Source organism: Suncus etruscus, chromosome 1 (assembly GCF_024139225.1).
Source record: "Suncus etruscus isolate mSunEtr1 chromosome 1, mSunEtr1.pri.cur, whole genome shotgun sequence".
Lineage (NCBI taxonomy): Eukaryota > Metazoa > Chordata > Mammalia > Eulipotyphla > Soricidae > Suncus > Suncus etruscus.
This window is the reverse complement of record NC_064848.1, coordinates 12,046,643-12,061,019: the sequence shown is the minus strand read 5'-3', so window position 1 is coordinate 12,061,019 and position 14,377 is coordinate 12,046,643. Positions and strand designations below refer to the sequence as shown.

Here is a 14,377-nt window from a genome sequence, read left to right as displayed (position 1 = left end):
ATTTACTTATTTATTTTTGGGTTTTGGGCCATATCGGCTTACTGTTGGCTTTATGCTCAGGAATCACCCTTGCTGTGCTCAGTGGACTATGTGGGATACCAAGGACCAAATGCAGTTTGGCTCTGTGCCGGGCAAGGGTCTTACCTGCTGTAACCATATCTCTGGCCCCATAAAGTTTCTATTTATAACATGGCAACAATAAACATTAAACATAACATTAAGGGGCCCGGAGAGATAGCACAGCGGCGTTTGCCTTGCAAGCAGCCGATCCAGGACCAAAGGTGGTTGGTTCGAAGCCCGGTGTCCCATATGGTCCCCCGTGCCTGCCAGGAGCTATTTCTGAGCAGACAGCCAGGAGTAACCCCTGAGCACTGCCGGGTGTGTCCCCAAAACAAAAACAAAACAAACAAAATAAAAAAACCCCATAACATTAAGACCTTCTCATGTTGACCTTGTCGCCATCACTGCCTGAGATGTGGAACTTTCTAACTTTAAGGCATAAAGGTGCCCTAGAAATCCACTGCAGCTCAACATGGGATGTGTGCTTAAGTTTCCACTCTGAAGAGGCCTATATTTTCTCTTAAGAGTGCTTCCTTCTTTTTTTTTTTTTTTTTTTTTTGCTGTCCTCATTTCTCAAAAAAACATCTTATTAAACTGTTCTTTAATTTACAATTTTTACTTTCAAAGAAATGACATATTTACAGTCATGGAAGATTAAAATATCTGAGTGGTTTTAAGCTCTAGCTGAGAAAAAGTCTGAGTGCCAAGCGGAGATCCTGGTAGCATGCAGAAAGGGTGAGCAGCATATCCAATGCCCCCCTCCTCCTCACAAACCCCACAGCTAGAAATGCATGAGCATCAGTCGCAAATGCATGTGTGTGACTCCCACATTGCAACACCACCATCAACAACAGCAATGAAGGGGAAAGGAGGAGAGAGGAAAGCATGAAGGAAAATGCTCTGAGTTTAAATACCAAGTGCTAAACTATGGACCAGTTGGACATAAAGTGCTTGTGAGAAAAGAGCCAATAGCTAAAATGGGCAGGAGCTGCAGGGATGGTTTATTGCAGGTGGTGGAATCAGTCAAAGCTCTACTTCTTTGCTTCTGTGGAGCAGTCACAGGCTTGTGGGTGAGTGGGCCAGGAAAAAGTTCTGAAAGGGAACCTGAGGAGAAGGGGAAACAATGCTGCAGAGGGAGTCAAGGCCATTAAGGGATTTTTTGAGCCACCTAGAGTCCATGTTTTCCTTTATGAGCAGCAAGGAATCACTAATCAGTAGTTGTACCAAGGGAGGAACGATAGCAACGCTGGTGTCCTTAAATAATCACAACAGTGATGGGAAGAGTGGACTGAGCAATGGATGGGCAAAGAATAGGACCCAGGCTGAATGTCAATGCAGTTATTTCAGTAGGAGCATTGAGGGCCAGGAGCTGTGGGAGTGGAGTGAAGGGGCAAGTTAGTAATTTGGGATACAGACATGACAAGACTTGCCGAGGGTGAGGTGGGAGTAAAGCAGCAAAGAGGAGCCAAGGATGAAACCAAAGATTCTGGTGGAGTCATATACTGATGAGGGGATAAGAGGAGGGAGGTAAGATGGTAAATTCTGTGTGGGACTTGCCCTCTGCCTCGGAGGCAGGCAAGAGGAAAATCTAGGAGGCAAATGGGTGAGTATTTGCCCCACTGAGGGATTCCTACTGAAAACAAGGAGCCTCTCCAGTTCAGGTTCTGCACATGGCACTGAAACCCCTTAAACCTTGCTAGCTTCTTTGGACAATTGGTCGCTTAGTCATATGCCTCAAAATCCCAGAGAAGTTCAGCTGTATAGGTCCACTGACCTCTTGTTATTATGCTATGTTGATTATTTCCTTCTCTCCCTCCATCCTTCTCTTATTCCTTCTTAGTATTTTGCTGTACTGATTCTTTTCTTCCCTCCTTCCATCTCCCTCCTGCAGAAAGCAGCTCTCCCCCCAAATACCTTCGCTCTTTCTTTTAAGCCCAACAGTGAACGTGGGCCGCCTTGCTGCTAGCTCCAGAATGAATGTGCCTGAGTCATAACTAGGACTCTGTCCCTTTATGAAACGCTTCCATCCCCTACTAAAAGTATCAGTGTGTCCCTACCAGGACTCCCCTGAGTGATAATAGGGTGAAATTCCCTTTAAAAAACAAACAAATCGGGCGGTGGTGCTAGAGGTAAGGTGCCTGCCTTGCCTGCACTAGCCTAGGATGGACCGTGGTTCGATCCCCCGGCTTCCTAAATGGTCCCCCAAGCCAGGAGCGACTTCTGAGTGCATAGCCAGGAGTAACCCCTGAGCGTCACCGGGTGTGGCCCAAAAACAAACAAACAAACAAAAAAACCAAACAAATATTTAAATAGTTTCTGTACACATCTCCAAACACAGAAGTCCCATGAGAAGAAGAAAAAAAAAAGACAAAAAAAAAATCTGTGAGACTTTTGAGTCCTTACTTCTTCTGGTGAGAGGTGGTACGCCGGGTGCAGAAGACAGCCACAATCACGACCACCACGATGGTGATGACACCCACCGAGACGATGATGACCAGGAGCATGCTGCTGTCGAGAGGAGACGTGGGGCTCCCATGGGGGCTGTTACTGCCTGAAGAGGGAAATGGGGCAAACATTTACTCAGATTAGAGGAATTTAAATGTCCACACAGTAGGCTACAGAGCCTGCTGAGGAAGACAGACATTCAACGGGAGCATCTTTGTAATGTGCCTTCTATGAAACTGGTCCCTTGAACACAGCTGCTTCTGAACTCCAGGGAGCTGAGTTTGTGTCCTGTGGACAATGAGCACCAAGGCACTACGCTAAGGTAGAGCCCAGTCAAGGCATCTCAAGTTCATTGTTCTACTTGGACAAATGTCTGCCATTTGGTCTGCCATGCTGGTCTCTCATATTTTACACTCACCTTGGAGAACACCCTTTGAGAATCATCTCACTCTGCATTTCAAAACTATTTTTAATGTACTTTTATAGAAAACATTTTTCTCCAAAAGATGATGCCTAAGATCACAAAAAATGACGTGAAATGCCAGTTTTATTCTTTTTATTTCCAAAAATTCTGCACAGAATTTTCTTACTTACTTTTAGGAAAAACTTGTTCAAAGAAGGGGGGGGGCTCAAAAAGCTGATTGTGTTCCAGGCACCACACATGTGGCTTTCCACACAGCAATGAGCAGTCATTTGATGTCCTCAAATACTGCCAGATTAGTCCTGCAGCACTCCTGGTGAGGTTCCCACATAACCCACAAAAGTCATTTTGTACAGATGCACTAACTTGAAAAATAGTTATGGAGTGGATTCTATGTGCCAATACTAAGCATATGATAAACAGAGAACAATAATCTTGTAGATTTGAGATGCAAGTGGGGGCAGACTATAAGAAAAGATGAAGTCGTGCACTTGGCTGCAGCATGGATGGATCTAGAGAGTATCATGTTGAGTGAAATCAGTCAGACAGAGAGGATCAGCCTGATCCCTGATATATGTGGGATATAAGAAACTTCACTGGGGAATATCAGATGACCAACGCCAGTAAATATAAAAAATAGAATTAGTCTTCATTGGGAAACTTGTCACTGATAAGTGGCGCGGAGATAAGTTAGGGGAGGGAACCTAGGATGATGGGGAAGGGGAAAGGGCCTGCCACAGAGGCAGGCTGGAGTTTGGGAGAAAAACTAGAAATATTGGTGGAGGGAGTGAAGTTGTGCTGCTAAAACTTAATCACAAATATCTTTGTAGTTTTCTAATCCAATTTAAAAAAGTAAGGACAGGCAAGAAACATTAAAAATGAGCAATAAATGCTAAAAAAAAGAATAAAATGAGGATAGTATTGTATGTTACAGTGACTAGTACTACTTTAGTTGACTGATTGTCATGATAGTTGTAATTGATAGTGTAGTTATTTCTCTAACTCCATTTGAAGCTCACCACAAAGAGTAGTGAGTGCAGGTAGGAAAACTTATAGCACAATTAGCTAAATTTCCGACTTCGTGGGCACATATCAGTTCAATTTGTGGCTGATTAAGAGCTGCTGCGTCTACATATGGTTTGATCATTTTTTTATTTATTTTGGTTTTTGGGTCACACCTGGCAGCACTTAGGGGTTACTCCTGGTTCTACACTCAGAAATTGCTCCTGGCAGGCTCGGGGACCATATGGGATGTCGGGATTCGAACCACCATCCCTCTGCGTGCAAGACAAACACCCTACCTCCATGCTCTCTCTTCGGCTCCTGTTGTGATCATTTTTATCCACCCTTTCTGAGTAAAAGGTAAAGGAATGGTACATAATGACCTTCAATAAAAGACCACTTTTTGGGTCGGAGGGATGGCATGGAGATGGGGCATTCGCCTTGCATGCAGAGATGCAGAGGGCAGTGGTTCAAGTTCCAGCATCCCATGTGTTCCCCCATGCCTGCCAGGAGCAATTTCTGAGCATGGAACCGGGGTGGCCCCTGAGCGCTGCTGGGTGTGACCCCCTCCAAAAAAAAGAGCACTTTTTGTATTTGCCAAAGACTATATAATTGGGGCCAATATAATGAGAATATATTAGAATTTATAGGAAAAAAGATGGGGGGGTAGTATTGAGGAAACCCTTGTGTGCTAGTATAAAACCTAGGCTCCAGCCCAGTGCTGACATCAGTGCTGAGCTTCTGGTGGAATACAGGTGCTGAACAGCTACTGGTAAAATACAACTGACTCCAGTGCTGAGTACGCATTTGTCAAAAAAGTGCACAAACATCTACTAATCGTTGTAACATGCCACAGCACGACCCATGACATACTGAAAAGAAAGAAAAACTTTAAAATTCCAATAAGCATGCCCACAGTTGGCTAAAAACTCCTTTACCGCTCATTGGAGGTTTGTAGTCAGATCCAAGGTCTGGCAGTCGATTTCCTTTTCCTGCAGACCCTGAGGCTGAAGGAGAAGAAATCATGTTAGCAATGATCCAACATTTTAGTGCATCAAATTTATTGCACAGCAAATGAATGTTTTCTACCAAAGGAAAAAAATAATTCAGTCTATTTTGCCCGTAAGAAAATGAAATAGCAGGTAAGCAACAGGTGAAATACAGCCTAGTTGTGCATAGCAAACCAAGTTGCTACTTTCTGTGCAATGAGGGATCTGAAAGGCTGATGGTATACTCCTTCCAACCTTCTGGGTGACTAGACTGTCACTTGCTGGACTGCAGGTGGGAACAATCTTGTTTCTCTAGGTCAAAAACAGGCATTGAAAAGTTGACCAAAGGAATTATGGTAAAAGCAACTTCTCTGTGAAGGAACCAATAGGACCAGTGAGGCTGACTTGGACAAAGCCCTAGCTAAACTGAATAACCCATCAGGAATATGTAAATTCTTGCCTCCAAGTACAAAGTCATCCTAAGCTGGATCAGGGAGGTAAGCAGAGGTTCAAACACTGGGTACTCAATTCATAGTTGGTCACATAAATGATGGAGAAAAACAGTATACCATTGAGTTGCTCACAAAGCACACTCTAGTAATCCATAAAGTAAGAGGGCTGCCAGCCTGAAGCAGACTCAGAGCACACAATGATCAGACTGTTGGTTAAAAACAAAACAAAACATGAATAACTTTTGGGGGTTGGAGCAATAGTATAGCAGGTAGGGTGTTTGCCTTGCATGCATCTGAACTTGGCTTGATCCCTGGTACCCAATGTGGTCCCTGAGCATCACCAGAAATGATTCCTGAGTGCAGAACCTGGATTAAACCCTGAGCATTTTCAGGTGTGGTTCCCAAACAAACAAAAATTACATTTGTTTTCTTGTCTTTGAATTTTGTTTTTCACATTTCTGGCAAAATCTACTTAGATATTGCAACATAGCAAAGGTAGTCCTCAATCTAGGGGTTGGGAGCAAAGATGGAGATCTGAAAAATGGGTAGAGCAACAGTGCCCCTCAGAGATCAAAGAGCAGTGTGTGTGGCACAGTCCCACATTTGAATAGTGGCTCTATCTGGGGTCAATTTCCTCTGTCAGAAGACTTACTCTTGGGCCTGAGCAATACAGGGTGGGTAAGGTATTTGCTTTGCATGTGGCCACCTGGGTTTGATTTCTGGCATCTCATATGCCATACTGTCCCCCAACCACTGCCAGGAGTAATTCCTTAGTGCAGAGCCAGGAGTAAGGCCTGCACATAGCCAGGTGTAGTTCAAAACAAAAGAAAATACAAAACTAATGAAAATTATTTTATCTGATTAAGTATTTTGAATACAGCTTAACATGTAGTAAACTCTCAATAAACGTTAGCTGTTGTTGTTATAAGCATAATGTCCCTACGGAAGAACAGAGGATTTCTTTCCCTTTACAGAGGAAGAGAGAGCATAAAGCAACAGTATACGTTTATAAATGAGTTATTTTTACAAATAAAATTTGACTAGAAATGGATAAACTAGGTGTTGTTTCTGTAAGACATTAATGCAAATGCCAAGTACTTCCATAAATGATCAATAAAAGTAAGATCTGAAGATTTTTGTGTTAGGTCATTCAATGGAATAAATCTAGAGATGTGTTTCCTGTTTTCAAAACCTGAAAACTCCCAAAAGTAACAGAAATGCTTGGGTATCTAAAGGGCATATTCTTGAATTTATCTTGAAAATCCCTGACCCCCTTTCTACTGTACATACTTATTACTTAATCCTGTAATTTATTTTGCCATTATTCCTCCCAAATGCCACGCATGTATTAATATTTCAGTTGTTCTTTTCTCTACAACACCTCTAACTGACCAAGATGATAGAGAACTTATCTGCCAAATAAGCCATAGTAAATTCTACTCAGAGAATCATATATGTATGTAATAGCCAAAGAATACCATTTATCAACAAACTGTTGATATCAACAAACAGTTCATTATTTATCAACAAGCTGTCTGATTTAATTCATGCATTTCCAACTCCCCTCTTTTGAATTATGACTAGGAAATTACAAGAACTAACCAAACATCAACATGAACATGAGTAGAGAATCTCAAATGCCAGAATAGTTGTAGTGCTGCTGTAAGATGTTTACCCTGGCTACTGGTGAATAGTCAGGAAAGAACAACGAACATCTTTATGAACATGAACATGCTTTACAAAACACAGTTATTTTTCTGTTCTCATGGTTAAGTCAAACCTCTATCACAAATACGGTGCTTTCCTCAAGCATACATTCAGTTTCCACGTTGCTGCACCCTAACACATTTCTGAAGCCCTGAGAATCCGAAGCCTGATTCTTTCTGGCCAATGCCCAGACATATGAATGCTTTTCTCTCTCCTCCCTCCATTCCTCCCTCCTCTCTCTTCCTTTCATTTTTGGTCCATACCCATTGCTGTGGGTCAGAGCTTACTCCTGGATCTGTGCTCAGGGATCTATTAAGTGGGAACTTAGGGGACTACATGTGGTACCCCGGGTCTAATCTAAGTAAGAAACATACAAGTGCCTTAAGCTCTGCACTATTTTTCTCCACAACTGACACTTTTTGTTTGTATTTCTAATATCTTAAATCATAAAGCTACCATTAAATTTACTTTTACCGTTCGTTCCTAGTGGAGAACATAGGTACAAACTTTGACGTCCTAGAAGTGAAAATCACAACGAATGTATCACAGTAAAATATCCAGACTTGAACAATGAATTTCCAAAATGACAAAAATGACAAGGAGGCCTAAGTTTCCTGAATTTATATTTTAAGTGATTTCCTACTTAAAAATAAACAGAGGTGGTAAAGCACTTGCCTTTCAAGTGACTGACCTAGGTACGATCCCTGGCATTTTACATGGTTCCCAGGCAATGCTGTGACTGATTCATGAGTGCAGAGCCACAAGTAACCCCTGAGCACTGCTCGGTGTGGTACAAAACAAAACACAAACATATACAGATATACTTCAGTGAAGAAATGGGAAAAGAGTTCTGAACTGAGCTTTCAGTGACAATAAGTAACACTAATATTGTCACAAAATTCTTGTTATATCTGTAAATGGATAGAATGTAGAATAAAGGAGTTCATTGAATTTTATAACACTTTTTTTTTATTAAGGTTTGCTAATAAAACCTGAGATGTTATAAATATAAAAAACTGGTATACTGTTCTCCTCATTGTTATAGAATATGACAGAATTTCACAAAATTGTAGCACAAAGGCTAATCTACCTGCACTTAAGGCCAATCTTCTATGGCTGCAGTAAAACAGCTTATTTGACTTGTATTTTTCCCCATCCATCAGTCAGTTTAGCTCCTAAGTACATTCCCCAGCTTTTCAGATACCCCAAGTGCCACAGCATGGACTCAACTCTACTTTGGCCAATAGCTATGCATTTTTTAATACCTGGTACTAATTTTCAGGGAAATAACACAACAAAAATTAAAATTAAAAAACAAAACAAAACAAAAGACTAGCAATAAGTCACAAAAGACAGCAGAGGAGAGAGAGGCCATCTAACTCATTTACCTTGATCATTGGACATTTTATCAGAGGAGTCCGCTAACCGGCCAAGCACAGGGGAAGAAAAACAAGAGCAAGGGTCACAAGCTTTGAAGATGGGACAGGCAGAAAATTTAAAGGATAAAAATAAAACCCCACAAACTTCCAAACAAACTGTTGTTAGCACTAGTGGGAAAGAAATCCACACATGATTTCATATTTCCACTCTCAGTCCTTGACTGAATTTTATTCCTACTCTCACTCAGGGTTCAATCCTTCTTCACTTTCTTGTCCAGAGTTTTTCTGAAAGGGCCCCATGGGTCTCTTTCTTAGGGTCCATGAGTAAGTCCTGCCAACTCAGAGCCTAGGAGAGAATCATCACAGTAACAAGCTGTTACTCTGAGATCTGAGAGAAGAGCATCAGATGGGGGTCTGACTAGTGGAAACTTTCAGATCTTGCTGCAACTGGTACCCCTGGAACTGGCTAGAACCAAACTTCCCTGGTTTGGATATATGAGATGTTAAGGCCAACAACCAAAGGAGCCTGGTTTGAGGGTCAGTGGGTGGCAGAGGGTCATTTGAAGGTAGATCTTGACACTGGAAGATCCTGACTCTCATCATCAGGACTTTTACTTTTACCCTCAGTTCTCACAGCTAAAGTGACATATGCCAGCATAGCCCTACTAAAGAGATAGAATAAAACCCTATTTCGGAGAGGTTTACCTTTAGGTGTTCTGAACTGGACAGCTTCAGACATGGGCCCCATGCCTTTTGAGTTCCGGGCTTGGATTTTGAAGTAGTATGGTGTGTCGAGTGTTAATTCTTGGATCTGATGAGTGAGCCTGTTTCCCACAACTGGCTCAATAACCCAGTCATGGATCTCCGCATTCACATCAGTGCTGTAATATATGATGTAACCTGTCGAAGGGAGTTCATGGAAAAAGAAATCATACTCCTACTAGTTTTCTTTTATATTCAGGAAAACAATCAAAGAAGTTAAGGGTAAACAGGTAGAAAAATAGCTACTAATATTGTTTTTAATGTAAATTAAATATGGAGAAAAATGACTACATTGACATTGTCAGGCTGCCAATTTTATCCGCATCACACTTGAATAAAGGTATTTAAGAGAAAAATGGATTGTGTATTCTCAGCAGATAAGAAATCTTGTGAAGAAGAAAGTTTAATCATTTTTCTATATTACTATTTGAATACATATTCGTCAAGGGTTCACAATGAAAAGTGGAAAATTTAATTGGAAAAATTGGAAATTTTTAAATTGGAGAAGGAAAATGGCTTAAAATGCTATTTTAGCTTTAATCAATGAGACATCCTGGGGGCCGGGACTCCTAAGAGAGATAGCCTTTAAATCCTCCCAGATTTGGGGTGGGTGGGGAGAATGAAAGATCACTTGATTTTCCATTAGGGGGCTCTCAACCACAAAGATGAAGCAGAATGAGTTGCACTACAAGTCTACCTAACCTCAGCAAAAAATGCGTTGTTATTCCAGGTTATTAAAGTCAAACATAATTTAAGCCAAGTCATCCTCAATTACTTTATGTAAGAGGCAACCTCAAACCTTCCAAAATTATACAAAGATGGGAGCAGACACACATGTGAAAAGGCACCTTACCTGTAATTTTGCCGTTAGCTTCAGAGGGGGGCTGCCAATTCACAATTATGGTCCTCGGTTTCCCCTCTTTACTCACGACTGTCACATCCTTGGGTGGAGAAGTAGGAACTGTAAAATAACAATGCATTAACTAGTTCTGTCCATTTCAGTTTAATTCACCATTTCCTCTTCCTTTACACTGAGAAGGCATAATGAAGAGCACACACACACAAGATTGTCTCCTAGCTTACCTATGAATATCTTCAATAAAAGAATACACAAAGACCGAAGGTAAAATATCACATCAGAGAATACAGAATTAGCATCTTTGTTGGGGATAAGGGGTCAGGAAAACTAAATGGAATTTGTAGTTACCAAATAATTACTCTAATTACTTACTATTGTATGTCAGGTATTATAAGGACAATCCTATTAAATATATATGGCACCTTACAAGGTAGTTCTTCCCTGCTTTACAGATCAGGGAAAATTATAGAAGAGTTTGCTGAAAAAATGAAAAAGTTACAAAATCACCCAAGATATGGAATCCCCCTGCTCCCAGCACTCTGGATTATATCTACATATAGAATTATATATAGTATTATATGTTTTAGGCCACACCCAGCAGTGCTCAGGTTTTATTCTCCTAGCTCTACGCTCTGGGTAACTCTTTGAGCATTGTACTGGGTGGGGGAGGGACACGGCACCTTCTCCACTCCCCTGTCTCTCTCTGGTCCTAGATAGCATACATCTGTAAATGAATATATAGAATGTTTTTTGGGGGTTTCTCCCACGCAGTGCTCAAGGATCTTGGGGTTCACCTGGCAATACTCTATCTGGTGATATAGCCCAACTATGTTTTTTTTTTTTCCATGTTTATAGTAATGTGGTGCTGAAGTGGTCAGGCCTCCCCAGAGATACTGAGGACCAAACCTACCAGTGCTGAGCTGGAAGAGGGGCATTCGGTTCCCGGTAGGCATTGCCAGGCATAAACTCTAGCTTTCTGAGCCATCCCCCTGGCTTCTTTATTAGAATATAAGTGTAAAATCACTTCCCCTTACTTATCATTGGCTCTCTAGGCCAAACACAACATTTGAAAATCTTCCAAAACAATAAAGTATTGACAGATATGTGGGTTTTGTTATGATTTTATACTATAAAACATACTATCCTCTATTTGAGGTAAAATGGAAATAGAAAAAAAATTTAAATGAAGGTGTGTATCTTACATTTATTTGCATGATCAGGATATAAACCTTAAGTGTTACAATAGGAAAATAAGTAAATAAAGTAATTTGATTATTAAATTGATTATTTTCCTATTGAAATTATGGAATTCTCTCAGTGTAAAATGGGAGGAAGCCTGGTGGACTATAAACATTCTACGGGGAGAGACAGTATCACTTATTAGTCAATTGGTTGGAATTGAAGTAAAAAGGCATTACAGAAATTGCAAAGAAAGGAAACTGAAGATATAGTAAAGGTTTTGTGGACTGTTTCTAGCTCTCTAAAGTCAACCCTTTCTGTAGGCATTCTGATCTACAGTAGTACAGAAGACAAAAAGACATCAGTCAGGGTCAAACCCAATCTAGGAAGGCTTTACAAGCTCCATATTATCATTATTTGTATAGAGGAGAAGAGAAACTGAAGGTCAGAAAAGACATAGAATCCTAATGCCTAAGTACAAGGAGGTGAAGGGTAGGCAGACAATGAGCACAGAACAAACAGACCCTCAAACTCAGATGGCCTGTTCTCTGCTTAATTCACTTTTTGTCTTCCATTTCCATGCTTACAGACTAATGCTCTGAAGGATGCTCCAGGAAGGAAGGGTTACAAGATGTTGTATTAATCTTGGCATAACCAGCTGCTTTGCCAGGACAGCTTTGAGAGTGCCTGACAGTGTTCCAAATTTTATCAAGTAGGTCATTGTCAGCTGTGAAAGGTAAACAACTTTTGTAGGATTTACTACTAATGCAGGAAAAATAATGGCAAACGATTGTATATACAAAGTACTTTATATCTGACTGTGAACTTTCCAGAATATCATCTTACCTTGACAGTTACCTATTAAGTTCTAAGAAAAGCAGGGGTTATCCTATCTCTTTTAAATTGACAAAAGAAATTTGGAAAGGTAGGACTGGGGACTAAATTTGAGCTTGATCTCTTAAGCTCTATAATCTAGCATATTTCCAAGAGACTATTCTATTATTTACTAATATGTATTTTTTTACAATGATGGAAAAGCAAATAATACCAACTGTTGTTTCTCACTGTGTTCAATTCATACACTCAATTCCTTTCTTTCTTTCCAATCCTTTACTGTAAGTAAAAGAAGGCAAGGAGACATATTACATGAAATCTGATAAATTCTTTTTTTTTTTTTTTTTGGTTTTTGGGTCACACCCAGCAATGCTCAGGGGTTACTCCTGGCTGTCTCCTCAGAAATAGCTCCTGGCAGGCACGGGGGACCATATGGGACACCGGGATTTGAACCAACCACCTTTGGTCCTGGATCGGCTGCTTGCAAGGCAAACGCCACTGTGCTATCTCTCCGGGCCCGAAATCTGATAAATGTTAGCATATACTTCCACTGGCTTTTATGCCTTTAGAGAGAAGAAAGAGAGGCCAGATGTGACTCCACCCCAGATTTACGTGTAACTTTACCTGCAAGACCCCTCCCAGGAATGGGAGGGGTTTTGGGAAGGCTAGATAAGGCCTCTGGCCCAAGGGATTAGGGTATTTGCCAGCATGGAGGTTGGAGGAGACATGGATAAAAGAAGTTAAGACACAGGGCAGGCTAAGAGTGGCAAATGCTTAAACAGGTTTATGATATAGGCCACACACGTTGGCCAGGGCCAATAAAAATGTTACCTCTCTGGAAGCCTGCCTATGAGTGAGTTTTCTACCCGCTGCGACCACCTGAAGTTGCTGACCCGCCGGTTAATGGAGGATGGAGCCACGTGGCTGGGGCCTAAGGACAAAGACCTCCACCTCCATCCAGCTCCATCATAAGGGCTGTAAGACTACAACCACTCAGCACACAATTCTGACAACACAAACCTAATTCAAAGGTGGTTCCATGTGCGGTCATACTCCATGTGCTTGATCTTCGGCCTTTGGTGACCATCACAGAAAATTCGTAGAGTGTATTGGGTTTTAAGCCAGTCACCAAATAACTCAAAGTTGTGGCATTTGCATTCTGGAAAGAAAGGAGTGAGAAACTTTAGACTGGAAAACTAGATTGATACTGAACTTTTCTCAGCCAGAGTGAATGTACCAGTACCTTGTACTTGGAGTTTGCCGGGATATTGGTTTTCCATCGAACCGTGTAGTAACGGGAATCTGTTATCTTCTGGTGTTTGGGCAGGGAGTTGTCAGCCCAGGTAATCCTTATGGTGTCATGACTCAGAATGGAAGCCTGGACCCCCACGGGTGGCATCATGGGAGTGGGATCTGGCACTGGAGTGTATGGAGCATTAATAACAAATAAATCAACTTCAGCAGTGTCTGGGTCAAAAGTAATTTAAAAAGGGAGGTGGCGTTTTAACATAAACCAAAATAAAAAGTAAATGCAGGGTAATGTAATGAAATGAAAGGTGAGGAATGGAGAGAAAGAAAGAATCCAGAGTTAATAGGTAGCCACCATTCACTGGAAAAGAACATTTCTACTTATGTCCTTTCAGGAGGAGGAAATCCTAAGAACACACTTAGACTAATAGTTATTAATGATCCTTTACTATATTCTGTAGATATATGGAAATGGATAACTCTGTGATTAATGCACTCTTATTAAATTTTAAATTACTTGAGAACATCTAAGAGAAAATTGCTTTCAAAACCATGAGTAGAATTTCTAGACAAGCAATGCGAAGTCCCTGGTCTGTTTTGACATTTCTGTGCTGGTAGCTGAATCTCTAGAATCTGGGTTATTGATATGCATATGCTGGTATATGTAAGAGGGGTTCTAGCAGTCAAACCTGAATCCTAAATCTTAGCCAGTGGTGACCAAGACTATTTTGATTTTGGGGTATCTGCAACCCGAGAGTCAAGTTCATATCTGCTGATGCTCTGGGTCTGGAAGTAGTACACAGCAATATGGCTCACATGCAAACAGAGAAAAAGAAATTCAGGAGGTTTCTCTTCTTTCAGGAAAGGTAAGTGGATATCCCTTGAGAGAGGACAAACCACTGATGAATTCCACTGGGGTAAGGAAATTGCACTGGTTATCCTGGGACCAAGGACCATAGTCTTCATAAGTTTTAGAAGTCAATATTAATTGAAGGAAAATTTGTGTGTGCTTTCCTCTGCCATATGCAACAGATACCTTT

At 41.0% G+C, this 14,377-nt stretch overlaps 1 protein-coding gene across 1 annotated transcript in view; it reads right to left on the bottom strand.

The window, feature by feature from the left end:
* Positions 1-14,377, bottom strand: part of NEO1 (neogenin 1) — a 198,761-nt gene that overhangs the window by 19,491 nt on the left and 164,893 nt on the right. The window contains 7 exon segments of the mRNA XM_049777588.1: positions 2,464-2,611; positions 4,867-4,935; positions 8,465-8,497; positions 9,161-9,355; positions 10,071-10,178; positions 13,110-13,248; positions 13,333-13,556. Of these exon segments, the coding sequence (XP_049633545.1) occupies positions 2,464-2,611; positions 4,867-4,935; positions 8,465-8,497; positions 9,161-9,355; positions 10,071-10,178; positions 13,110-13,248; positions 13,333-13,556 (916 nt within the window).